This window comes from Anolis carolinensis, chromosome 5 (genome assembly GCF_035594765.1).
Source record: "Anolis carolinensis isolate JA03-04 chromosome 5, rAnoCar3.1.pri, whole genome shotgun sequence".
Lineage (NCBI taxonomy): Eukaryota > Metazoa > Chordata > Lepidosauria > Squamata > Dactyloidae > Anolis > Anolis carolinensis.
In genome coordinates, this window is record NC_085845.1 from 184746610 (window position 1) to 184774582 (window position 27973).

General features: G+C 37.8%; 1 protein-coding gene across 12 annotated transcripts in view; it reads right to left on the reverse strand.

Annotated features, from left to right (window-relative positions):
* bicd1 (BICD cargo adaptor 1) overlaps positions 1 to 27973 on the reverse strand; it is a 134383-nt gene that overhangs the window by 49324 nt on the left and 57086 nt on the right. For all 12 annotated transcript variants that reach the window (XM_008110392.2, XM_062981095.1, XM_008110393.2 and 9 more), the window contains exons 3-4: positions 4405 to 4557; positions 580 to 1017 (exon numbers count right to left, since the gene is read on the reverse strand). In XM_008110392.2, coding sequence (XP_008108599.2) covers positions 580 to 1017; positions 4405 to 4557 — 591 coding nt within the window. The remainder of the gene's footprint in view (positions 1 to 579; positions 1018 to 4404; positions 4558 to 27973) is intronic.

A 27973-nucleotide genomic window follows, 5' to 3' on the forward strand; every position in this document is an offset into this window, starting at 1 on the left:
TGTTTTGAAGTTTGAAGATTGTTGAAGAGCTCTTTTTAAGAATTAAAATGGGAAGGGGTCTAGGGATTAATCTTAATCATATGTATTTGCTTTATTGTTGCTCTTCTTGTTCCTTATAAAGCCCCAATACTACACATAATACACCCGTGTTGCTGTACAGTTAAACAGCAAGTGAGAAATGAACAATCTCCCCATTCTTTGTTCAATTGTCAAGAACACCTTTGTGTCATCAAAACTTTGGGAACTTTTTTTCGTAAACTGGAAAACTTCATATCATTTCGCTGTAGTGTAGTAATCTAGCATTAAAGATATTTCCAAGATTCTCTTGTGAGTGCCTTTAACTGCTGATAAGGTTCTGTCATCCATCACACCTACACAGACAAGATGTATATTTTAATACTCTGTATTCTGAAACAGTTAAATATTTGTTCATCTTTTACACTATACCCAAACTATGGAGAGTGTGATATTAAAAGATAATATCCTAGAATTCCCATTCATGGCTTTTCTACACCCTGAATTCATGTGCACAGTGTATTATATGAAAATTCTTTCTCAATAGTTAAAGTTGTGTGTTACCTGCATGAGTTGTTGCTTCAGTTTTTGCATTTCGGAGATGTTAAGCTCACTGAAGAGATCAGAGACCGGGTGCAGAGATTCTCCTTTCCTAACTGTGGGAGTCCGATAGTCACCATTCATTTTCATGTGTGGTCCATGAATATGTCCATTCATTTTCTCATCGTTATTGGGTTCATTCCCTTCCTCTCCAAACTTTAATCCATCTACTGAGATATTAATATGGTTATTATACATACTATCATTGAGATTGATATACTGGGAGAGTTCCTTCCTCAGATTGTTCTTTTGCTCTCTCTCATTTTTCAGTGTCTCCAGGGCTTCCTCAAGCTGATGTTCAGCAATCTCTTTTAACCGGATGGCATCTTCCAGCTGGCTATTAAGCAATACAGTCTCTTCCTCAAATCGTTTTATCTCATGTTTCAGACCTTCATATTCAACCTGGATTAGATAAGATAAAGAACATTCATAATACTAAAACTTGGATTAACAAACATCTTGCGATTTGCTGCATCTGCTGAATGAAAGTACCAAAAAAGAAAAGATTGTATGCACATGGAATAATTGAATGGAAAAAGGATCCGGGCATTACAGGCTGCAGACATTGCTGGAGAGATGTCCTAATTTCATGGCAATCCTATAACTGCTTTTATTTCATCTTCTCTATATAAAGGTTGCATAGTCAAAGTTAAATAGGTTTGCACATTTTTCAAAGCAAAAGAATAAACATTTTATGTCTTAACAAAAATGCTTTGATTATTAGGTGTATCATCACATTTTGAAAAAATACAATAAACTGATAATTGTAAGACATGGGACATTTAAAAGATCACACTGGATCTTAGGAATATTCCCTGGAAAAATATACAATATATTTCATCAAATGTGTCAATATTATTATATAATGAGAGAAACTTGATTTTTGCTAATAGCAAAAGTAATAACATTATTCCCTATGTGGTAGAATTAGATTATATTCATACGCCTTTCAACAAATACAATAACCATACAATGAAATTAATCCAATATTTTTATTTCACAAATGAGAGCAATTTTCTAAATTACAAGAAAAGAAAAAAAATGCCACAAACACAGATCTTGCTTTGTATTAGAAAGCTGGGCATAGTTTTCCATGTACTGTGTTCATTATCAAGTAGAATCATGTAGGACATGAATTACTTTTAATATAATTTAAGAGCCAAAGAGCTATTTTAGGAATGCCTAACGGCTTGCAAATCCCAGTGGGATTTGGACTTTATTGCTCTCTACATCAGGCACCCAACCACTGTGCAATAGCATTAATTACTTTTGAGACTTCCTTCTGTTTTTAATTGTGTTATGTCCCAGTGCATTAGCAGTTTCTGTTTAGGAAAGAAAAATAAAAAATCCTATCAGCCACACAAGGTGCTCCTTTGCCCCCTTGTCACTGTAATATCAAGCATATAAGAAGTAACATAATTTCTAATGATATATAATATCCACTTACTTATCTGCTTCATGAAAAGGAACAGGCCTTATAGTCTTAAGGAAATTTAACAATGGTACAGATGAACATGTAGACAGAATTACACATTACACATGAGATCAGAGTGGCATCAAAATGTCCTCTCCAGAATTCTCTTCCCACCTTTTAGGGGGGGGGGGGAACGTAAATCCTCTACTGTGACATAACTATACAAGTGTATTGTGCATTTCTACACCACAGCTCCACTTTGTTGCCTGATGCTGGTGGGACAGGGGGATGAATGAGCCATAGAATCATAGAATCACAGGTTGGAAGAGACCACTTGGGCCATCTAGTCCAACCCCCTGCCATGCAGGAAAAGCACAAAGTATCCTCACTGAAAGACAAGTGAGGAATTTGTTGGGACTTTGTACTCTTGGCAAAGTTTGTTTTCCAACAAATATCAGAGTAGTTGAAGTCCCCCATTACTACAATGTCTCTTCTTTCCGCATGTTTAGTCATCTGGTCAAGGACGGCTTCATCCTGTTTTTCCGTCTGGCTTGAAGTAGACCTCTACAACTACATCTTTTCCAATATTGTTCCCTTAATTCTTACCCAGATGCTTTCAACCTGGTTTCCAGGATTGAGATCTTGCATTTCTTCACAGGTGTAAATATTTTTGACATATAATGCTACTCCACCTCCTCTCCTGTTTGGTCTATTTCTCCGAAACCCCTTCATTGCTACATTCCAATTATAGGACTCATGCCACCACGTTTCAGTTATGCCTATTACATTGTAACTGTTTTGTTGTGCTAGGAGTTCTAGCTTATCTTATTTATTTCCCATGTTCTGGGCATTCATGTAAAGACATCTAAGTCCGTGGGACATTCCCCTTAGCTGTTTTTTTCGGATTATTGTATCCTTGTTGCTTGGTACAGTAGAGTCTCACTTAGCCAACATAAACAGGCTGGCAGAACGTTGGATAAGCAAATATGTTGGATAATAAGGAGAGATTAAGAAAAAGCCTATTAAACATCAATATAGGTTATGATTTTACAAATTAAGCACCAAAACATCATGTTATACAACAAATTTGACAGAAAAAGTAGTTCATTACACATTAATGCTATGTAGAAATTACTGTATTTACGAATTTAGCACCAAAATATCACAATACATTGAAAACATTGACTACAAAAATGCATTGGATAATCCAGAACATTGGATAAGTAAGACTCTACTGTACTTGTCTTTTAACAGGGTAGAGAAATACATTGGAGTAAGGTGAGTGTATCTCCAAGTAGGATTTTCAGCAGTCAGACTCTAGTATCTTAGACTTCAGTGCCAGTTTATACAGTAAGTCTGAGCTCTGTGTTGCAAGAAAGCCATATAATCATAGGGACAATGAGAATCATTTAGTGCAAACCCTACCATGTAGGCACACTGAAACTGCAGCCTGTTTGAGCTGGTAGTCAGTAGACCACAGGTGCAACCATTGGCTGGTACACCCTATAAAGACATTGGTTGCACTAGCCTAGGAAACGTCTGCATATGTTTTTGTTTGTTTGTTCTTTATCATGTCAGAGGCGAATTGGAGTCGCTTCTGGTGTGAGAGAATTGGCCATCTGTTAGGACGTTGCCCAGAGGACACCCAAATGTGTTACCATCCTGTGGGAGGCTTCTCTCATGTCCCTGCATGGGAAGCTGGAGCTGACAGATAGGAGCTTACCCCGTCTCAAGGATCCAAACCACCGATCTTCAGGTCAGCATTTCAGCCGGCACAAGGGTTTAACCCATTGCACCACCACAGCTCCATATGTGAAAACTTCTGAAGAGAGCATTCCAACAAAAACCTTCTGCAAGCGAGTTCCTTTCCACTAAAATTTTTAAAACTGCATTACAAATAGGAATAATTTTAACCTACAAAAACTAAATATCATGTTTCATTGCATATTAGTCACATGAATAATTCAATCTGGAATCTTCTGCATGACAGCTTTGATGCGGAGGATCCTGGAGGTGCTTTCATTGTGTTTTGTTTTGTTTTGTTTTTTTGCCTGGCAGGGGGTTGGGTTGGATGGCCGTTGTGGTTGCTTCCAACTGTATGATTATATAAAAGCATGCCATCAGACTTTGGAAAAGTTACTTTTTGAATTACAGTTCCCAATGGCAATAGAAGTTGCGGATTCTGGGAGTTGTACCCCCAAAAAGTAACTTTTGCAAGATTTGTCTCTATGGACCCTCCCTTAAATGGTATCTCTTATTAAAATAGTATTTCGTGAATGGGTAAAGAGATGTATGCTGTACTGGAAAATAGTGCACCAATCACTGTAAGCATTGTTATTTTCAATCAATTTCTGAAATAAAGTATCTGTGCTCACCTGGTTCTGTTTCAATGTGGAAACCAATTTTTGCAGAGTAATGTTTTCTTCTTCCAGTTCTGTATAGTCCTGAAGGAGTCTGGCCTCTCTAAATTTATATTCTCTTATTTCATCTTTCATTCGAACTCGTTGCAGCTCTGCCATTTCATTGCTCTGAAAAGGAAAGGAGATATAAAACATTTTATCACTTCTTTTCCAGCAAAACAAAAGTAATAAATTTACCATTTTTTGATGGAAGAAACCTAGAAACTAAAATAATAAAGATCAGATCAAAATAGCCACCAAACTGGCTGCATAGGGATCACTCATTCCTATTACATAGTGTACCACTGGATTGCCCAAAATAAGTAAACGTGGACAAAATGGACAACACAGACTCAAGATTAATGTTCCTCCTAAACTGAAATACCTACTTCATTCTAATTCCCTGAAGAGTTTAAGCATCTAATTATTTTTAACTGGATAAAAGCTTCAATGAAACACAATTACTAAGTGTTCTTCTTTCAGCATTACTGAATTTCTAAGCATATAAAGGAGATCAATACGTAATAGAGTCTTTCCCATGAAGATAAGTACTAATAACCTTGAGAAAAAGGAATACAAATTCCATCCACATATTTGCAAAGTACATGCTGCATTAAAGTTTCTATGTAAAGAACACAAATAAAAATGTTTATGTTCAAATAAAAATATATTGTCATCATCTACAAGTAATGCTAGGCTTATATCTGTTGAAATGTAAAAATGTTTAAGAAGGTTAAATCTTGAATGCCTGTTTAGAAATGTTGGATTTCTTAACAGATGAAAATGTACCATATATACTCGAGTATAACCCGACCTGAATATAAGCCTGCCAGGTCCCTCACTCGAGTATAAGCTGAGGGGAGCTTTTTCAGACTTAAATAGGGCTGAAAAACTCAGATTATACTTGAGTATATATGGTATATCAAAATAGATAAATAAATAAGTCATGACATTAAGATAATCATGTGCATATATATGCCTGTAAAAAGGTGCAGAGTGATGAAAGTTCAGTTCTCATAAAAGTTTAATATCTTAACTGCCACATACTGAGATGTAATTATTGTATGGTGTCTTCCATGCAATGCACTGGAGTAGACGAAAGTAAGCACCCAGCCATAATTGTATTTCTCTTTAAGGAACTGTATATGTTTTTATATCTATGAATGTATAGAAAAAGGGCCCTTCCAGACAGGGGCCTATATCCCAGGATCTGATCCCAGGTTTTCTGCTTTAAACTGGTTTATATGAGTCCACACTGCCAGATAATCTGGGATAAACAGAAAACCTGGTATCAAATCCTGGAATATAGGGCCTTTCTGGAAGGGTCCTAAGAGCCTAAAGAGTTCCAAGAAACACATTTCCATTCACTACAGGCAGTCTCCTGGTTGGTTCTTAAGTTTAATTTGTATATAAATTGGAACAAGAACATTTTTAAGTGTAACTCCAGCCCAAAATATTTCGTTTTAGATTTGGAAAGCATAGGAAAGGGTTAACACTCCCGAAACATTTGTTTTTCTGTTTGTGCCTTTGTTTAGAAGATTTCACTTCACTTTCTGTCCCTGTGATAATTTGCTAACAACAACAACAACAACAACAACAACAACAACAGCAACAAAACTTTATTTGTATTCCGCCCTATCTCCCCAAGGGGACTCAGGGCGGATTCCAACATACAACAGCAAACATTCAATGCCTCCATAAAACAAACAGATACTGACCTAAAATCCCAGAAACCCCACATATGAAAATAATATTAAGACCTAACATCGTACTGAAACTTAACATCAGTAAATTAAACCTAACATCAATAAATTAAACTACACGTTGACAAACAAAATTATATAATGGCATAAAAATCTGAACAAAATTTTGAAAATTTTGGGTTATTGTGGAAACAAGGACTGGTGATAACACTTCCTTGTTTCCCCTTTCTTTTTGCAGATTAATTTACATACAAAAACACATTCACATACACACTTGTATATGTTTGGCCCTCTGGTGCCCAGATGTATATCTGGATTAGCATTACAACCATTGGAGAAGTATTTGAAATTCATCATCAGCTGGAAGGGATGTGTCAAAGATAGATATCTTATACCTTGCTGTAAGTTTTTAAATTGTTTTACTTGATATGTTAATTGGGCTTTTATATCGGGATATGGTGTTTTAAATTATTATGTATTGTGGTCGGATGTATTTGTATGAATTTTATATGTTATACACCGCTTTGAATCCCACCCATTAATAAATGAACAAATCCAGGGCTAGAAGTGTTGAACTGATTGCCTTAGAAAATGATTTTACCACTTTTTCAAAATAAAGAAGCTGCTTCATTAAAAATTTGATCTCTCTCGTGTGTCATTACATTTGTATTAGTCGCAGAGAGAGTTCTCTATTTCACTGTCAACTGAAATCCCCAAGGAGTTTTACACACTCTCTTCACCAAAACATAATACATAAACCTAGTAATACCAGGAGTTCTTTATTTCTGAAAAAGAAAAGATTTATGTTTTAATGGCCACACAGGAGCATTTATTTGTAGTGAATTTAGCTTCAACTGATGGAAAGATCAGTTTTTAGTCCTCCCCACCTTTGATGTTGATGAATTGTATTGGTTGTTGTTTGATATTATTACTATTGTATAAACCTTTGTTTTAACTTTTGTTTTATTATCTTCTTGTGTTTTAAACTGTGTATATTGTTGGTGTATTTGCGCTGTTACTTTTGTAACATTGTGAGCCGGCCCGAGTCCCCAAGGGGAGATGGTGGCGGGGTATAAATAAAGTTTATTATTATTATTATTATTATTATTATTATTATTATTATTATTATTATTATAAAAGAACATTTTTATATCTGCACTCTTCTTTAGTATAGTAGTCCTCTGTATTGATATAGAAGATTATTTGTGGCTCGGAAACTTATTAAAGGAGACATGCAACTTTAAAAAAAAATACTGATAGGTACTAAGACAACATTTATATTTTGATCCCAGTTTTGAATATTTCAAATCATGTTCAAAATTGGTTTTACATTAAAAAAACAACAACAACAGTAAAGTGAATAGATTGAATGACGTCTTGCAATTCAGGATGAAAAAGTCAACTTTGAGAAATGCTTCAAATTTGCTGCAAACTCTAAAATGGTTTGAAAGCAATTTAATCCTTCTGTATTGACCAAAAAGCTTCCAGATGACGTAGTTGAATGAATCCGTTTGAAGGGGACAAGGGACAAGGACCTGATTTAATTTGATTAATAAATAGCAATAGTATGAAGAATAGGTTTGATTAGATAAATAGTCTTAGTCTTGGAAATCCATTGAAGAGTCTGCCATGAGAAACGCACATGAAAAAGGACCAAAGGGCAATAAAACACCACCAAATGAAAGCTGTAAGGAAAGAAGGACCCAACAATAAACAACAAATAGCCTTTCTTAGTTATGCAAAAAAAAAGTCACTTTGAGAGTCTGCATGGGAAATGCCATGCCAAGGCAATAAAAATCAGATACAAACAACAGCCTCAAAGATAGGAAGAAGCTTCAAACAGGAATGATGTCTTGATGGTGTTGTGGCTCAGCCTTTGCCTTTGTATGATTCTGACGTGCCTTTGCATGACTCTGATGAAGATTCTGGGTTATGTGTACATATTGATGGGATTCAGGATGAATTTGAGGATGACTCTGATGCTGGGAATTATTGGAGCATTCCAGCTGTGGGAAATGAAGAGCAGGGAATTGTTCCCATGGGAATAAATCATGATTTGGTTTCTAACGAGGAATTTCAGGTGCAGGGAGTGGAACGGGAGGACAGCACTTTGCCACCTGATACCAATAATGAGCTCAGTCCGATCTTGATCGGACTACGAGACTGGAATTTAGAGGGTTACGGAGAAGCCTTCGCATAGCCAATAAACAAGAGTTCAAAGGGCAAAGGAACGCCTTTATGTCATGCTTTTAAAACAGTCTGCTCGCAGAGAGCTCTCTGTCAATGCAACTCCATCGCTTGATCTAGAAGCAAGTTTGCTTTCCTGTGATATCTCGTGGATGTATTCTGTTTGCTGGGACTTTCGTCTTCCATGTAAAGGACCTTGTTCTATGCTCTATGTTTCTATGGACTTACTGCTTACAGCCTTGGTTTTGTACTTATTTTTTGGAACTGAACTTTTTCCCTTTTATAAACTATCTTTTTCCTATTCTAAACAAACTACAAAAAGACTACTTCCTGTGTGGGGCTTGGTGTCGTCAGCAAGGTGAAGCTAACCTGAGGTGTGACAGATGGATCGAATCAAATGTACTTGCCTCAAAGGAAGGAAGGAAGGACGCAGGAAGTCCAAATGGTGGTTGATAGATTGATGATTTGTAATCAGGAAATTGTGGGGAAAATGCTCACTTGCATCTTTCACCTCAAGAGCTAGATGTCCCATCGAATTAAAGTTCTTGGATCATTTGTAGCATTTTATCCAGCTTGGAGTCAGTGGAAATGAGGGTTTCTGAACCCATTCCGAACTACTCTCTCCCTTCTGATCTGTTATTCTGTCCACTTGACTGCCAGAGGAGGGGAGGCATGGATTGCCAGATTCCCCATGCCTCGTGGCAAAGAGGAGCACCACCGCCAGACATTTGAAGAGCTCGTTTATCTCCAAAAATTTAAAGAGGGATTTTATGAAAAGGAGTATTGGTCTTACATATGAAACACTAACTTTCATCAATAGGAGTAACATCCTATATATTGGGTTGATCCTCTCACTTGCTCCTTATAGGCAGGAGTTATGAAACAAAAACCCTTCTGCCTGTATGTCCCATGCTGACATTTGTGGCATGACTTCAGAGGAGTCATGGTTTATGGCATGTCTTTAATGGAGATGGAGTTGAAAACTTCACCTATTTCATATTGTTTTATCTCTCTAATTGCACTGAAATCCCTGAATATAGAGAAGAAAATAAATATTTAACTATTAAATCAATACATTGCCCTGCATACCTCCATTCTCTGAGAGCAAAGTGCCAAATATTAAAAAAAAATCATTTGCTGAGGTTCCATAGCAGGTATGATAAGTATCTCAGTGCTAAATATTCCATGAATACATGGTTTTCATTGCACTCATTAGCTTAAGTAAAGGTAAAGGTTTTCCCTGACATTAAATCTAGTCGTGTCTGACTCTGGGGGTTGATGCTCATCTCCACTTCTAAGCCGAAAAACCAGCACTGTCCGTAGACACCTCCAAGGTCATGCGGCTGGCATGACTGCATGGAGCACAATTACCTTCCTGCCAGAGTGGTACCTATTGATCTACTCACATATGCATGTTTTCAAACTGCTAGGTTGGCAGAAGCTGGTGCTAACAGCGGGGACTTATCCCACTCCCCGGATTCAAACCACCAACCTTTCGGTCAGCAAAATCAGTAGCTCAGCGGTTTAATCCGCTGCGCCACCAAGGGCTCATTAACTTAATTTGTTTTAATTTACTGAGTCTGAGGTTGTGTTTTACCTGCTACAACTTGCTTGTGGTTCTGGGAATACAGAAAAAAGAGGAATTACCACATAGAGCAGGCATGGACAAACTTTGGCCCTCCAGGTGTTTTGGACTTCAACTGCCATAATACCTAGGAAATGTATTTGTAATCTCTTGTCATCTATCTCTTGATTCCAGGATGAATTGGATAACATTTCCCTTATTAGTTGTCTGAGCGACTGCTGTTTTACTAAGTTTAAGCTACATAATATAAATGAGCCATAACTATTCCTACAGCTTTGTTGATTTTAAGTATTAATACAATAAGGGAAAAATCACTCTAAACAAAAACTTTTACACAATAACTATCTTTTCACAGAGAACATACAGTGCTGGCTGAAAACATTCTGGCTACTGAGAATAGCTGCATTGTGCTGAAACAGATTCAATAGCCAATGTTGATATCTTCATTTTTTTAAAAAACTAGATCACATTCATTAAGAGGCTTCCTGTTTTGCCAGGTCTTAATTTAAAAGCATATGGTGTATTCTGTTTCATTTTAACCCAAACAACTACCTGTCAGGAACTGCAGATTTTCTAGGAAGGAATCTACTTACAGTCATCTTGAAACAGATTATTTTATTTCCAAATCATTACAGGTTGGATAGAGAGTTACTTCTAAGTGTTTTGTGGAAAAAACAGGGTTATATCCCACCAGGTACTTCCCCCTCCTTTCCCCCCTCTCAATTGTTTATAGATTCTTATGCTAAGTTCGCAGCTCTAAACTTATCGAAATAACAAATGTTGTGGCTTCCTTTCCTCTCTCAGCCTTGATGAAACCAGATAGCCATAATTAACAGCTTGTTGTTAAATTTCTTTTCATGGCATGGATTCCTCTGAAGTCTTCCTTGAAATTCCAGAGGAAACCATGACATTACCATATAAACTAACTGAAATTAAAAAATATAGTGGGGAACTATATGCCCTTTTCAATTCTGTAATATAGAGGCAGTTTTACCTTTTCCACAGAACATTCTGTGTTTTGGTATCCTCATGCAAAAGCTACACACTTTTGCTAGGGGCCCTTCCACACAGCCATATATTCCAGAATATCAAGGCAGGAAATCCCACAATATTTGCTTTGAACTGGAATATATGGCAGTGTGGATTCCGATAACCCAGTTCAAAGCAGATATTGTGTGATTTTCTGCCTTGATATTCTGGGTTATATGGCTGTGTGAAAGGGCCCTCAGATAACCCAGAATATGAAGGCAGAAAATCCCACAATATCTGCTTTGAATTGGGTTATCTAAGGGCCCTTCCACTTAGGGCCCTTCCACACAGCCATAAAACCTAGAATATCAAGGCAGAAAATCCCATAATATCTGCTTTGTGCTGGGTTATTTGAGTCCACACTGTCATATATTCCAGTTCAAAGCAGAAAATGTGGGATTTTATTAAGCCACTGTCATATAAACCAGAATAGCAAGGCAGAAAACCCCACAATATCTGCATTCAACTGGAGGCCCTTCCACACAGCCATATAACCCAGAATATAAAGGCAAAAAAATCCCACAATATATGCTTTGAATTGGGTTACCTAAGGTCCCTTCCACACAGTCTTATAAACCAGAATATCAAGGCAGAAAATCCCACAATATCTGCTTTAAATTGGGTTATCTAAGGGCTCTTCCACTTAGGGCCCTTCCATACAGCCATATAGTTCAGAATGTCAAGGGTTATCTGAGTCCATATACAGTACCATATATTCCAGTGCAAAGCAAATAATGTGGGATTTTATTCAGCTGTGTGGAAGGGGCCTAAGAAAGCTGCAAGGAATTCCTACTCCACAAACTGTTTGGAGTTTGTTTTGTCACCTACCAATGATAATGTTGTTAAGCCAGCATACCACCACCACCCCTCCCCCGCTGGAAAATTTATACTTAGTCCATGGCTCTGCAATAAATATCTGATTTTTCCTTATAAAAACTATTTTCCAGACTTTCATGAGTTTGAGACATGAGGAGACCAGGGACAGACCAGTAGCAGCTTCACCCCCCCCCCCACAAAGACTAATCCTTCAGTAAATTGTATCTATTTTTCTTGACTTTCTGTGTAACTTGTATCTTTCTGTTTACTGTATATCAAGATGTAGCCCAGAGACAGTCAATTCTCCATGACCCTGCCAACATTATTCCTTGGGAACAAGAAGGCTGGGCAAAACCCTCTGGCTATTTCCCAAGTCAGGTAATCACCAAATCCATTGTTTATCTGTCTGCTGTGATAGCTGACTTCCTGTGTCAGCCCGGATAGACCCAAAACTGTTTGTCTAGTTATATGGTTCACTTGAAGCTGAGAGATTGTTGTCTGTGGAAACAGAAGCTCAGAATATGTGCATTTGTTAAACCTTTTTATTGGCAGCCAAGCCCTGATTGCCCAAGATCATCACCTCTTGTTCAAGGATCTTTGTTTTTGGAAGCTCCTATCTTTGTTCAACACAGATCTGGATAGTTGAGCTCATTAAAAGCTCATTAAAATTTCACTGACAATGTCTCTCTGGATTGTGCCTACTTCTAGGGGGGGCATCACATCAGCTGACTTTTCAGCCTGCCAAAAAGGAGCCTCCAGTGGCCTAGGGGATAAAAGCCTTGTGACTTGAAGGTTGGGTTGCTGACCTGAAAACTACCAGGTTCGAATCCCACCCGGGGAGAGTGCGGATGAGCTCCCTCTATCAGCTCCAGCTCCATGCGGGGACATGAGAGAAGCCTCCCACAAGGATGGTAAAACATCAAAACAGCCGGGCGTCCCCTGGGCAACGTCCTTGCAGACAGCCAATTCTCTCACTCCAGAAGCAACTCTGGTTGCTCCTGTCACGAAAAAAACAAAAGCCTACCAAAGGGAATCTCCGCCTAGAAGAACAGACGTCAGCAGAGGTCCTAGCCAATTGGCATGGAGCCTGACCAGCCTCTCTTTCCACCAATTAGGGGCATGAGCGAAAGGTTTGAATAACTGTTAAATTGTATAAGACATCATGCTTTCCTCTGTATGTTATGTTTGTACCTTTTGAAGAATCTCATACTTTCATCCATTTTGGCCAAATTGTATTAAACCTCTGCGGCTTATCTTCAACAAGTTGTTATTCTGTCCTGACCCTTTCAGTTTAGCATATGCTCCATGGACTCTTTAACCATGGCCATAACTAAATAACTAAAATAATACTAGTTAAATAAATAATTGAGCATGTACTGTACACCTATATATATTTACTTAGCAGTGAATGCCGCTGAATCTTTCCTCAAAGTACATGTTGTTCCTCTATATTTGTGAGTTTGACTCTTGTGGTTTTGATTATTCATTGGTTTGATTTAAATGTCCTCCCTCAGAATCCTAAGATCCTCCAATGCAATTCTGTGATCAGCTTCCACAGAATTGAGCTGGAGGACCTAGAGAGGTATTTTCTCAGAAAAAAATAGCATTTCAGTGAATGTGGAGGGCTGCCTATATGCACATGAAGAATCAAGCTGCACTGAAAACAAAGAGGCTGCATGCTGGGCATGTGAACCTACGGGAGATACACATGTAAGAATATGAATGACAAGCTGAAGAAAGAACAGCCCTGCATAACCTATCACTCTCAAAGGCTGTTGGGTCAGCAAAAAGCAGCTAACACCACCAAGAATAACAGAGGGACACAGGGATGGAGCACTGGCAGACTACAGTAGGTTAAGACAAAAGGGAAAGGCCTGAATTCAGTTGACCAGTCATTTTTTATCTGAAGGGCATCACATTTCCAGACTGTTGGTGAGCATAATTCCTCATAACATAGAGATTACACAATGTGACTATTCTGTCTATGATGAACAACCCACACATTTTCTAAACCTACTTTGGCAAAATATTTTAGCTCCTACAGAGAAAATGGACTTGCAAATTACTGTGTCTGTCAACCAAAATTCATCCCATTAAGCTAACATTTTACGATAAATTTATTCTGATTGCCTTGACCCCATTTTCCCAGTTACTAGGAGAGATTCAGAAGTGTAGCTATAAATAAATACAGATTTAAAGGGTTTTTAAATTGAGGGGCATGCTTTGTAAGACAAGAGGTGAACTGCAGGTGTCTTTCTTTAACATGTGCACATCTACATTGCTAGAGATATGCTTGTGTTAAGTTAGTTATATTGTTTAACTTATTATGCTTCTAGTCATACCACTATGCATACATCATCAATAAGGGCAATAGATGCTTAATAATACATTTTTTGTTTTAAAGAAGCAACGTGAATATAATCCCAGCATCCACCTTTCTTGTACTCCAGATATAAATATTTGGTATGCATAGTTCCTAGACTTCACTGAATATTGCTTAGGTCTAGAACTAATACAGTATGACCCCCATATCTGTAAATTCATTTATCCACATCCAATACAACATGCCCCTTCTAGGTATTTTCTAGGTCCTCCAGCATGGCCCTATGGTATTTTGGGCTAAAAGAGCTCTTTCAATAAAAGAGCTTCATTTCAACTGCAAAAATACATCTGCAGTTAGATGTATTTTTGCAAAGTTTGGGAACACATCCCCACCATAGTATACCGTAAAAACATATCCATCAATAACTGGCTACCATCAAAGGACAAGAGAAGATTAATCAGAGATATATAACACAAGGAATATATTTCAATGGAGACAGCCAAAGTAACAAAAAAACAAAGCCACTGCTTTCCTCTTTTCAGGAATGAGCTTCCAAATAAGTGAAATTTCAGTCTTGCAAACACATTCAGAAATATCTTAAACTACTCTATCAGTTTTCCTGATACAAGTAACTCAAAAGTGATGGGGAAGGAAGCAGGACATTTAAAATGCAGTGTAAATACCCATATGTCTGCTCTCCTGCACAAGTTGATCTCTCAGCAAACAAATTACGGTATGAACTGAATAGACATGCTAGAATTCAGAGTAATATATCAAACCAAACAGCAGGAAACACATTTGGAATTTAATTTAGACCTTGTTCCTGAAAAAAGCAAAAGAGGTGCAAATATCATTATTTTGGCCCATACATTATAGAATAGCCATTCTGGAGATGTAATGTAGGCAAAGTCTTGTGTTCTGGGACTTCAGATGATGCAGATAAATGTGATAATTTGCACTAGTTACTTCATCTCAGAGAACAAAAAGGAAGAGTTTAAAATTAGCAATCTCTCATAGATACATACATTCCATAATATAAAACCACAAAGTCAGCTTTCCAAGTTATTCAATCTTTCCTTCATTGGCGATAATAAAAAAAACGCTATGATGAAGGTATATTGGAAAATATAATACTTGTATTGGAAAACATATATTGAATGTAATCATATTATTTATTTATTTACATACAACATTTATATCCCGCCGTTCTCACCCGAGGGGACTCACGGCGGCTTACAAAAATTGGCAAAATTTAATGCCCAAAAATGCATTAAATCATAAATCATCATAAAATCATAAAAGCAAAACAATACATATAGATCCATTAATAACATTGTTAAAACACATTATAAAAAGCTTAAAAACATATATATAATTATATATTAGAAATACAAATAAGAAATATATATAATCACAGAAGGATGTATGCCTATAACCCTTGAAAATACATCGTCTCCCTATAGCAAATACCAAAATTCACCTAAGAGACCTCAAAACATACAGAGGCATCTGTTCAGTGTCAACAGGCCAGATAGCCTGTACCAGGGACCAGGAAATAAATGAAGGCTTTTTGTGGTTGTCAAGGGTTCCTTAGACAGCCTGACTCCAGGAGGGATGAAAAAGGGTGCTAATGAAAATTGAGGGGAGCACTAATGGCTCAAATGGAAATTCCTTAGATAAGCCCTAATGGAAGGTCAAAGGTCTTGAAATTAGTTAAGTCTATGCTTTTAGAATAGTGCAAAAGGGGGGACTTCCGGTGTGGAAACATGGCGACAAGACGGGTTCTCTGAGCTCTGCCAGAGGTCCGACCTTCCTACACAGCTGGGTAGAGCAGATGCTCCCTCTCCCTCTGCGGACCGAAGCGGGGAGACAGCATAACCCATGAGGACACCCGACGGCCTATAGAGGGGTCCTTCCATCAAGGAGGGGTCTCTAAAAAGGCCCGGGAGAGTCCTCGCAGGGTACAGCGAGCTGTGTGGAAGCGAGCTGACAATCGGATCGATTATCAGCCCAATCGTCGTCACCACATCACAGAAGGAGACTCAAAGGAAAGAAAACAAACGGGAAGAAAGAAGCCTACCGGAGGGGCAAGAGTGCTTCATTCGAATACTAGGCAAGTAAAACTTTAAATTTGGAGGAAATTTAAAAATTAAAATTGGACTGACTGGGCGAGAACAAAGAAACGAACGAACGGGAAGATACCTGGACACGTAATAGCTTGACTACTAACGGAAGAAGAGGAATAGACATAAAAGAGGACGGAGGGACAGACAATTTAAAGAACGAACAGTAAGTCAATTAACGATTATACAAATATACAAATATACAAGATACAAATAATATACAAATAAACCTTGGAAACATGGCGCCTGCAGGGCACCGACCTTGAAAACGCTGGGAGGCTCTGAGCTGGCTTGGCCTTGAGGCTGGCAGAGTGGAGGCGGGGAGAGAGAGCAAGACACACAGGGAGGGAGACAAACCAGGAAGTAAGGAGGAGATACCGCGAGGGAGAAGACGAGAGGAAACATCGCGAGAGGACGAAGAGAGGACAGGAAGAGCAATAAGGGGGAAGGAAGAGAACGAGAGAACGGGAGAGGAAAAGCGAAAAGAGACAAGGGAGAGAGTGAGAGACAACTCGGGAGAAGAGAAGAAGGGAGAAGACAAAGAAACAGCAAAGACCTATCGAAGGTCATAAACAGACCTGGGGAAAAGACAAAGAGTAAGAAAGTAAGACTACTCAAAACTATTTATAAGCTTAGTTACACAAGCAGGACTGCACGGAGTGTTTGTATAAGGGGGTTTACAGACCCAAAAGGGAAGAACTACAATAAAGAAATCGGGGAGGGTCCTTAGAGGTCCCGATAGCAAGTGGGAAACAAAGGGAAGGAGAACGAAATAAAGAAGGAAATAAAGATATAGGGACAAACAATACTCTGTTGGTGTAGTCATAAGGAAAGAGGGACGCTATACGGAGACATCTTAAAATACATTTTGAATTATTTTCCTTTTTTTTTCTTTTTTTTTTTGAGAGAGAGAGATAGTCAAAGGCCTAATTACATTATCCTTTTATATATGTCCTCTGTGTTGCTGATATTAATTCAACAATAACTCTATCTTATTTGAAGGACCTCTCTGATCCTTAGAACTATACAGATTATATAGACTCGAACGAGAACTAATAAGTCCCACTTAAAGAACCCAGGAAGGACAGAAAATACAAAAAACATCATCTTAAAAAAAATGGCCTACAGACTTAGAAGTGAGAGACACACAAAGGAACCAAAAACTATGCAGAAAAGAGCTTCATTCTCAGAGGAACCTCAGGTCAAAGAGATGACAGAAATGATTCTAAAAGAACTTTATAGAATGCAGGAAAAGCAAGACGCATACCAAAAATTGGCACAGGACCAAATGGCAGAGTTTAAGAAAGAAATTAAAAGTGAATTGAAGGGAATGAAACAGGAAATAGGGAGTTTAAGTCAAGAATTGAAAGAACTGAAAAATGACAAAGAGGAACTCAGAAACTCGCATGGAAAACTACAAAGAGAAGTACAAATATTAGAACAAAAATATAACAAAATTGAAGCGAAACAAGAATTATTAGAAGCAAAAGATCTAGAATATCAACTGAGACTACGTAACGTCTGGGAAGAGCCAAGAGAAAATATAAGGATGGTGGTGACAGAAATTTTAGCGAATCTACTGCAAAGTACAAAAGAAGAAATAGAAGATAGAGTGGACCGTATATATAGAATTAACACCAATTATGCCAAAAGGAACAAAACATCAAGAGATGTAATAGTAAATTTTACGAAGAAAATTTATAGAGATGAAATTCTAAAACTGAGCAACGAAAACACTATTTCTTTCAAGGAGAAAAGAGTGATAATACTGAAAGAATTCCCAATGGACACAATAAATAGGAGAAGAAAATACCTCTTTTTGGTAGATGAACTGAAAAGGTATAACTTAAGGTTTCGCTGGGAAAAAGAAGGATTAATGACGACATACAGAGGAGAGAAACACTGGATAACATCGGAAGGGAAGGCACAAAATTTTTACAAAAAAATCAAAAAGGAGATGGAAGAAGAAGAAGAAAGGGACCATGCGGAAAGAATGAGGAAAAAGAAATCTAGACGGAAGAAATACACAACACCCCAAGGGAGAGAAGAAGTAGATAGAGAACAACAACCTAGAGAAGAACAACTAATAGAGGACAATAAGACAGAAGAGGAAGGCGGGTCAGAGGAAGAGGCAGAAGAGAGCTCGATAAATCCCTCAGAGGAAGAAGGAGACCCCGAGGACAAAGAAGAAGATCAGGCATGAGCAGAAAGCTAAAAATTTATAGCAACAATGTTAATGGACTAAATGCACCCCAGAAACGGAATAAAATACTTAATAGACTTAAAAAACTGGAATATGACATAATATCACTACAAGAAGTCCATATTAAACAAGATCACGCCAAATTGTTAACTCACCCAAAACTAGGCCAAGAATTTCATTCATTGGATACACAGAAAAAAAGAGGAGTAGTTACATACATTAACCCTAAAATTACGGCTGAATTAAGCTTTAAAGACAATGAGGGTAGAATACTAGGAGTAATGATAAAATCGGAAAATTTAAAACTTTTGGTGTGCAATATTTATGCACCAAACGAATCTAAATCAAAATTCGTGAAAAAACTTAAAGAATCTCTGGAGGAAAAGGAATGCGATGGGATTATACTACTAGGGGATTTCAATGGTGTCCTAAACAAAGAAATAGATAAAAACCCAAGTAAAAATAGAGGAAAAGGTCAGAATAAAGAAACGTTACCTAAAGAATTAAAAAAATTAAAAGAGGAATATAATCTGGTAGACATATGGAGACTACAACATGAAAAAGTCAAGGATTACACATTTTTCTCAGCCAGACATAAAAGCTGGTCCCGAATTGATATGATTTGGATATCAAGCTCACTAACATCCAAAGTCACAAAGTCAAAGATCCTTCCTATGCTAGACTCAGACCATAGCCCAATTGAGATAGTACTGAATCAAAAAAGAGGAAGATGGAAATGGAGATTAGATAAAAATTTATTAAAAAGGAAAGAGGATATAGAAAAAAATAGGAAACTAATAGAAGAATTTTTTCTGATTAATAATAACCAGGAGACTTCACCAACAATAGTCTGGGAAGCCAGTAAAGTAACTATGAGAGGATACTTCCTACAACAAAATATTCAAAAAAAGAGGAAAAATCAGGAACAATTAAAACAAGCAACTGAAAAAATAATTGAAACGGAAAATAAACTAAAAAAGAATCCTAAGAATAATAAATTTTTGCAAGAATTGACAATAAGACAAAAGAATAGAGAATATTTGGAACTAGAACAAAGAGCAAAACAGCTGAAGTATATAAAACAGGACTACTTTGAAAATGCAAACAAACCGGGGCGTTGGTTATCAAGGAAGCTAAGGAAAAAAAGAGAATCAGCTTTTATAAATAGAATAAGAATTGGGGAGAAATATTACTACACAGATAAGGACATACTACATCAGTTTCATAAATTTTATAGCAAATTATACGAGAATGACAATATAAAAGAAGAAAAGATCACAAACTATCTGGGAAAATTAAAACTAGAAAGAATAACATCAGAGGAAAGAGAATTTCTAAATAAGGAGATCTCAATAAAAGAAATAGAAGAAACAATTAGTAAAATAGATGGATCAAAAGCGCCAGGGCCTGATGGCCTAACGGCAATATATTACAAGACATTTAAAAAAGAACTAGCACCACACCTCCAAAAAGTAATGAACACAATAAGAAACCAAAAAATAATGCCGGAAACATGGAAAGAAGCTTCAATTACGGTAATTCATAAGGAAAACAACGATCCAGAAGAAATTAAGAATTACAGACCCATCTCGTTACTGAATATAGACTATAAAATTTTTTCAAACATTGTAGCGGAGAGACTAAAAAAATTCCTAATAAATTGGATAAAGGAAGACCAAGTGGGATTCCTCCCAAATAGACATATAAAAGACAACATCAGAATAGTGCTCGACCTCATAGAATACTATGAAACAAACAACCAAAGAGAAATGATATTTCTGGCAATAGACGCCGAAAAAGCGTTTGATAGGGTGAATTGGAATTTCTTCAAATTTTTAGTGCAAGAAATTGACATGGGCTATTACTTTCAAAACTTATTGGATACTATTTATCAAGAACAATCAGCAAAAATTACAATAAATGGTCTAGAAACAGAGTCAATAAAAATACAGAAAGGGACAAGACAAGGATGTCCACTGTCACCATTGATATTTATATTTACACTAGAGATATTACTTAATAAGATTAGAGAAGACAAGGAATTACAGGGCACGGTGATACAAGGGACACAGTACAAAGTAAAAGCCTATGCTGACGACCTAATTTGTTTTATAGAAGACCCGGCAAGTAAAGGGGATAAATGGATTAAAACTATTAAGGAATTCGGAGATCTAGCAGGATTTAAATTAAACCTAAATAAAACCAAAGCATTGGCTAAAAACATTCAAAAGGAAAAACAAGATAGGATAACAGAACATCTAGGGATCCAGATTACACCAAAAATTAAATATCTAGGAATAACTATAACACCAAAAAATATCCAATTATTAAAAAATAACTACGAAAAAACATGGGAGGAAATAAAAAAAGAATTGGAGATCTGGAAAAATTTAAAGATATCATTATGGGGTAGGATAGCAACAATCAAAATGAGCATTCTCCCAAAAATGCCTCCCAATCCTAAGAAATCAAAAGAATTTTATAAATTGGAACAAAGATATAAGTAAATTCATCTGGAATGGGAAGAAACCCAGAATCAAATTAAAAAATTTGACAGACGATAAGAGACGAGGGGGCTTTTCCCTACCCAACCTGAAGTTATATTACGAAGCAAGCAATTTATTATGGATAAAGGATTGGATACAATTAAAAAACAAGAAGATACTAAATTTAGAAGGATTTGATTTGCGTACAGGTTGGCATTCATACCTATGGTATGACAAAATTAAAATAGAAAAAAACTTTGGTAATCATTTAATCAGATCGGCCTTAATAAAAACGTGGGATAAATATAAAATGAGAATGTATAGTAAAACACCAAGATGGATATCGCCCCTGGAAGCCTCACAAAGGAGACTATTGGGATGGTCAAACTGGCCTACATACGAGGATTTAATTAAAAAACAAGGACAGGAAGATACACTAATGACACAACAAGAAATAAAAATAAAATACCCAAATTTAAACTGGTTACAATTTGGACAACTAAAAGAATCCTTTAAAAAAGATAAAATATTGGGATTCATGGAAAAAAATAACAGATGGGACAGAATTTTAGAATTGAATAGAAAAATAATATTGAAAATATACAAAGTATTACTTGAATGGGATACAGAGACGGAGATAGTCAAAGAAAATATGACCAAATGGGCAAAAGATTTAGGTAGAGTGATACACATGGACGAATGGGAGTCAGGCTGGAACAGAAAATTAAAATTAACATACTCATATGACTTAAAAGAAAATTGGATGAAGATGCTATACAGGTGGCATATAACACCAAAAAAATTAGGCTTGATAAATAAAAGTAGGAATACAAAATGCTGGAAGTGTGGTGAGGAAGAAGGCACGTATTTCCACATATGGTGGAAATGCAGAAAAGCTAAAGAATTCTGGTCAAATATTCATCAAAGTGTAACAAAGATCTTAGAAAAAAGACTTAACAAACTCCCAGAAACATATCTATTAGGATTCTCCAACCTACCCCCGGGCTCAAACGAAGAAAAAATAGTGACATACTTAACAACAGCGGCCAGAATTACCTATGGAAGATACTGGAGACAGAAAGAAATCCCCAGCGAAACAGAATGGTTAATCAAAGTAGCAGAGATAAAAAATTCGGATAGACTAACTTTTTTATTGGCTAAACAGCGGGGAAATCCAAGAAAAGAAACAAATTGGCAACAAGTAGACAACTACATAAATAGAAAGGAGAAAAATAAAAATAAGGAATAAGTAAATAAGAAAATAAGATATCATATCAAGGTAAACGATAATAGAACATCAGGTAAACATAGTAATATGAAACATATAGATAAGTTGAAAGACAGAAACAGATAGCTAGATAAGAACACATCTGTATACGAAGAAGTAGGAGAAAATGAAAGGAAACGAATGAAGAAAAGAAGAAGGCAGCAAAGGAAAAGCACCTCGCCGGGAAAGCTGGGAAGCCCCAGATTTTTATTTATTTTTTTTCTTTTCTTTTTAATTCTTTTAAATTTTTTTGTTTTTGTTTTTTTCATATTTCATTTTTTTTTCTTTCTTTCTTCTTTCCTTCTCTCTCTCCCCCGATCTTGTTCTTTTTTAATCCATCTTGGATGTTTTTTCCTTCTTATCCTTTTTTTTTAATTCTCTTTCTTTCTTCTCTCTTTTCTCCTATACCCTTCACTTATCGATTTTATCATACTGTATAAAAATTTTCAATAAAGATTATTTTAAAAAAAAAAGAATAGTGCAAAAGTAGGACTTTTTTGACACAAATTCATGATGGAGAATGCCTGTATGACACATGTATATGACTGCAAAAAAAACACCCATGTGATTCTTTGTTTGTTACCCTTCTTTCCTGAATATGGGAAAGGGTCCTTCTTTCTTGGCCAATTGAGAATAAACTGTCTTTTTCTGCAGTGCTCGGAAGTCTCTTTTTTGTCTCATTGTCTCAAAGCCTTTGTCTGCCGTTTCAGCTAGTTGGGTTTTTATGTATAAGTAAAAAAAGATACACATATTCGTTTCAGACCCAGTGACTTCGACCAATTCTTATCTTTTGAATTCTTAGATTTCTACCAAGCAAATAGCTTCTACTTAACAGAAGTCAACACTATGCACTAAGGTTTTAAATAAAAGTCATTTTAATTATACAGTGATAGATCAAGAGAAAATTAAAATCAGTCATTTATTAGTTATTTAAAAGTATTCTATATTATTTTTCAAATACAAGGAATAGCCTGATACATATACCATAACAAATATCAATAACAGTTTTTTAAAAACACCACAATATGTTGCACTAATAAGTAAGTATCCCGGCAACTCGGTGTAGCGAGTTTGCTCACCATTTTGCAGACAAAGTCGCTCAGATTCGTTCCGACTTAGATGCTGGCCTTGTTGCAATGCCAGGTGAGGTAACCGAGGCGTCTGTCTGTTCGAACTTGTGGGATTTGTTTCAGCTTGTGCAGCCTGATGATGTGGACAAGATTCTTGGAGCGGTGAGGGCGACCACCTGTGCCCTTGACCCTTGCCCATCTTGGCTTTTAAAACAGGCCAGTGGTGGGTTGGTTGATTGGTTTTTGAGAATAATTAATGCCTCTTTGGGGCAGGGTAGATTTCCATCTTGCCTAAAACAAGCGGTGGTGAGACCTGTCTTGAAGAAGGCCTCCCTAGATTCGACCAACTTGTGTAACTACAGACCAATTTCCAACCTTCCATTTTTGGGCAAGGTCTTGGAGCGGGTGGTTGCCTCTCAGCTCCAGGGATTCTTGGATGATACGGATTTTCTGGACCAATCACAGTCCGGCTTCAGGCCTGGTTTCAGTACCGAGACGGCTTTGGTCGCCTTGGTGGATGACCTCCGCAGGGAACTGGACAGGGGGAGTGTGACCCTGTTGGTTCTCTTGGACATCTCAGCGGCTTTCGATACCATCGACCATGGTATCCTTCTGGGACATCTCTCTGGGATGGGCCTTGGGGGTGCTGTTTTGCAGTGGCTTCAGTTCTTCCTGGAGGGGCGTTCCCAGATGGTGAAGCTGGGGGACACCTGCTCGGACCCCTGGCCATTGTCCTGTGGGGTCCCGCAAGGTTCTATTCTGTCCCCCATGCTTTTCAATATCTACATGAAACCGCTGGGCGAGGTCATCCGGGGTTTTGGAGTTCGGTGCCATCTCTACGCGGATGACGCCCAACTCTATTACTCTTTTCCACCAAAATCCAAGGAAGCCCCTCGGATACTGGATCAGTGTCTGGCCGCTGTGTTGGCCTGGATGAGGGCGAACAAGCTGAGACTTAATCCTGATAAGACAGAGGTCCTCCAGGTCAGTCGCAAGTCTGATCGGGGTATTGGGTGGCAACCTGTGCTTGACGGGGTCGCACTCCCCCTGAAGGCGCAGGTCCGTAGCTTCAAAATCACTAATGTGAAGGAAACAACTGTATAACTTATTTTGTAAGAAGTATCTTACTCAAGCTATATCAAGAATGTAAATGTAGCAAAGTTAGACTTTTTAAGGCAAATATGTTCAACAGATAATGAAGATCAATGGCTAAATACAGATCCTTTGGCAAATAACAACTCTCACCTCCATTGTATTGATGAATTTGCCACCATATACATGCACGGCTTTACAGTCTTCAAAGCCATGTATTCCTCAGCTCTGGATTTCAGTGCCTACCCATCATCATAAACATGTGATACACTGGTATATTTCTGTTTTTTGTAGGACAGTCATAAATGTTTGAGGAAGTTTGAAGAAGTTCATAGTGTCAGGTGGTGCGATACCAGCTAAACAATATAATTTCTCCAGTGGTGTGGGTGTAGACATCCTGTGATACTGTGGCATGTCTCATTAAGAGCCACATCCACTGTTTTAGAGTATATTTCACCCTGGGCATGAGGATTCAGCAGCAGAGTAGCAAAGCGCATGGGCAGATGTCTTCACTGTATCTGGTTGTGATCCTCAGGTTGTGCCAGTCAGCTTTTGTATGATATTATTTCTAGCGCCCATTTTTTGCATGATAGTGAGGCAGTGCTTCTTGTAAGTCAGAGTACGGTCCAGAGTAATTCCCAAGTATTTGGCTGTGCTGCAATGCTCCAGTGGGATTCCTTCCCAGGTAATCCTCAGAGCTCAAGATGCTTGTCTTTCATAATTATTAATGAAAAGTAAAGATGAACGGCATATCTGTGACATGTCAATAAAAGGTAAAAGATGAACTGCATGATTAGTGAAATGTCATAAGATGTTTATTTCAGTACCGATTAGTGCTCATGTAACACCTCTAAGCTGCGTGAGCACTGGAAACCAACACGGAGGCCAATAAACAATCTAATATCTTTATTAAAGCAATAAAGGATTCACACAAAAATAAGCAGAATATAAAGTCCAGCAATAGTCCTTTTAGGAAAGGTCAAATTTAGTCCAGTAATATAAAGTTTAATGTCCAGTATTAGAGATCAAGTCTTCAAATCCAAACCGAAACACACTCAAACTTCCAGGCAGTTTGAGTGGGGAATAAAGCAAGGTCTCTCAAGAGAGTTCCAAGTTCAATGTCCAAGGCAGGGAAACAAGGCAAGGCAAGGAAGCAAGGCAAGGCAAAGTTGGTCGTGGTGGAACTGAAACGCAGTCCAGTCTTGGCAGGGAGACGGGACTCAACGCCCGGTCTACTCGAGAGTAGCACGCCGTCAGGCCGCTGAGGTACACAGGAACAAGAGTCGATGTTAACCTTCCATCTGTCACGTTGACACCGCGACGGTTAGTCTGTGCCCAGAACTTTTATGGGACTTCAAAAACCTCCCCGAACCAGGTGTCTGAGTCCACATTTTCCCAAGGGAAACAGACTGATGACAACAACTTGCCAGATGTAAACCTCCCTGAAACTTCCCCAGAGAACCGGTTTAATTATAATCCTCTCTCTCCACTAATCTCGCACTTCGTCTCCAAATCTCCTTCTCAGAGCGGTGTGTTTTGAGAAACGACTTCCTATCAAACACAACACTGTTCGGGGAGTCAGGCTCTGATTCAAGGGCTTCCGTAATTAGCTTTGGACCCAAACTGTCAACAGGGGACATCTGGAATGGAACGGAATCTTGCTGAATTGGGAAAAACCCCATATCCTCTTCAGTTTGATCTATAATGGCTGCGGGGTCATGGCTCGAGGGTCTCTGAGACATCACAGCTCAGACTACTGGCTGTTGATGATGCTATTTTTATGTTATTGTGTTATAATGTTGTTGATTCTATTGAGATATATTTTAATCTATGTTTTGATTTTGATTTTTGTTGGATCGGGCTTGTCCCCATGTAAGCTGCCTGAGTCCCTTCGGGGAGATGGAGGTGGGATATAAAAATAAAGTTATTATTACTATTATTATTATTATTATTATTATTATTAACTGAATTTAATAATTAAGAGGAAATGTACACGTGTACAGCTGCACTTGTTTGTCATCTTGTTGGGGACCCCAAGCCTGGGGTCTCCTTGTGGTCCGTGGCAGGAGGCAGCAAATGACGAGAGACCAGTCTCCAGAGGTAAAGCAGAATCTCGTTTATTTTCCTCGCACAGCTGTGAAGTGGCAGAGCAGTCAGAACTCTGGAGAGTTCTATTCAAAGGACTACTGCCCCGAATGAGTCGAGGGCCAACCCTTTTATAGCCGGTAATAAACATCTTTCTTCAGCAATTTTATTTCCCTTATGTATGCATTTCTTAATTTTTCTATGCTGTTTTTAATTATGCTTATGGTTAGAGTTTCGCAAAACAAAGACCAAGAGGAAGTGGGTGGGGATACATCTGGATGGCAGGGGAACTTTTCTTCCTATATTTCTCACTGGGTCATCTTGACCTAGTGGACTTGACCTAACTCTCTTCCTCCGGCTTGGGGTTTCATTCTGCTGACATCTTGTTTCTTTGTCTCTCCCCTGCACCATCTTGACCATCTTGACCAATGTGACAATGACCAACAAAGCAACTTTTTTATCCCCACTTGCAACATTTGTCCTAGCATGCTAACCACAAATGCATCACAGAATAACAGACAAAGGTTAACTTCTCTGTTGCTGTCTCCTCAATCTTACAGAAAGGAAAAAAGGTTGAGGGGTTCTCTTTAGTTCAAGTTGTCAGCAAAGCTTCTTCTTCACTTTAATCAATAGCCTCTATCAATCTGTTTAATGATTGTATTAGTCAGCATATCACTGTTGTTGTTTTTTTGTTTTTTATGTTGTTGTTTTTTTTGCATGTCTGTAAGGCACTATAAATACAAAAGTGATCAAGCAGGAAGTGTGGCAGTTCCTTGATCAGCCTGAGCTAAAACTGTCATCTTATTTGGCTAAATAGTAAAAGGTTGCAAATCGAAACCAGCTCTTCATCTCTTCCTTCCTGCTGCACTCCAACGGCAGGCAGATTTCTGCAACAAGCATTTCACTGTATCAGGTGTGGGCCACTGTCCAGTTCCCCAGTTACTTTTAATGAGAAAGGCCACATTTAACTTATTCTGCTGGCAATAAGCCCAGCTCAGTTGTGTTCAGCAAAAGAGGTATATTAATGTTTGCACAGAGACTTGATCATATGAGTTTTGCCAGGATGCCGTCTACCTCAGACAATTCCCAGCTGGACAATCTCTGTCACATCATGCTATGTTCTTCACGCACAAAAACGTTTCAACTGTTTGGTTTCTCCATTCCAGGTCTATTCACAGCCACTATATTGACTTAGCAGTACCACTGAGAACTGCTCTGTTTCTATTTATTCAGGGTTCATTTTTCTTCCATGACTTTCTCCACCAAACAGAAATGTGCACACATTAATGGAGATACCAGACTTCTTTCTCAAGCAACAGGTCTTATGAGGATCCACACCCAAAAAATAAAAGTGAAAATAAAGCCATCACCAAAATGAAATGTTCCTCCTTAAAATAAAGAGCTTTTCTTTACTCAAAGTACAAATCTCAGCCCCATCCAACACAGGCTGTAATCCCACACTCTGACTGCCTATTGCCATATAAAAAAGAACATTTTTTTTCAATATTCCTACAGAGAAAAACAGAATGTGGGAAGAAACTCAACATTACCTTCATCTTATTATGAGTTCATAACA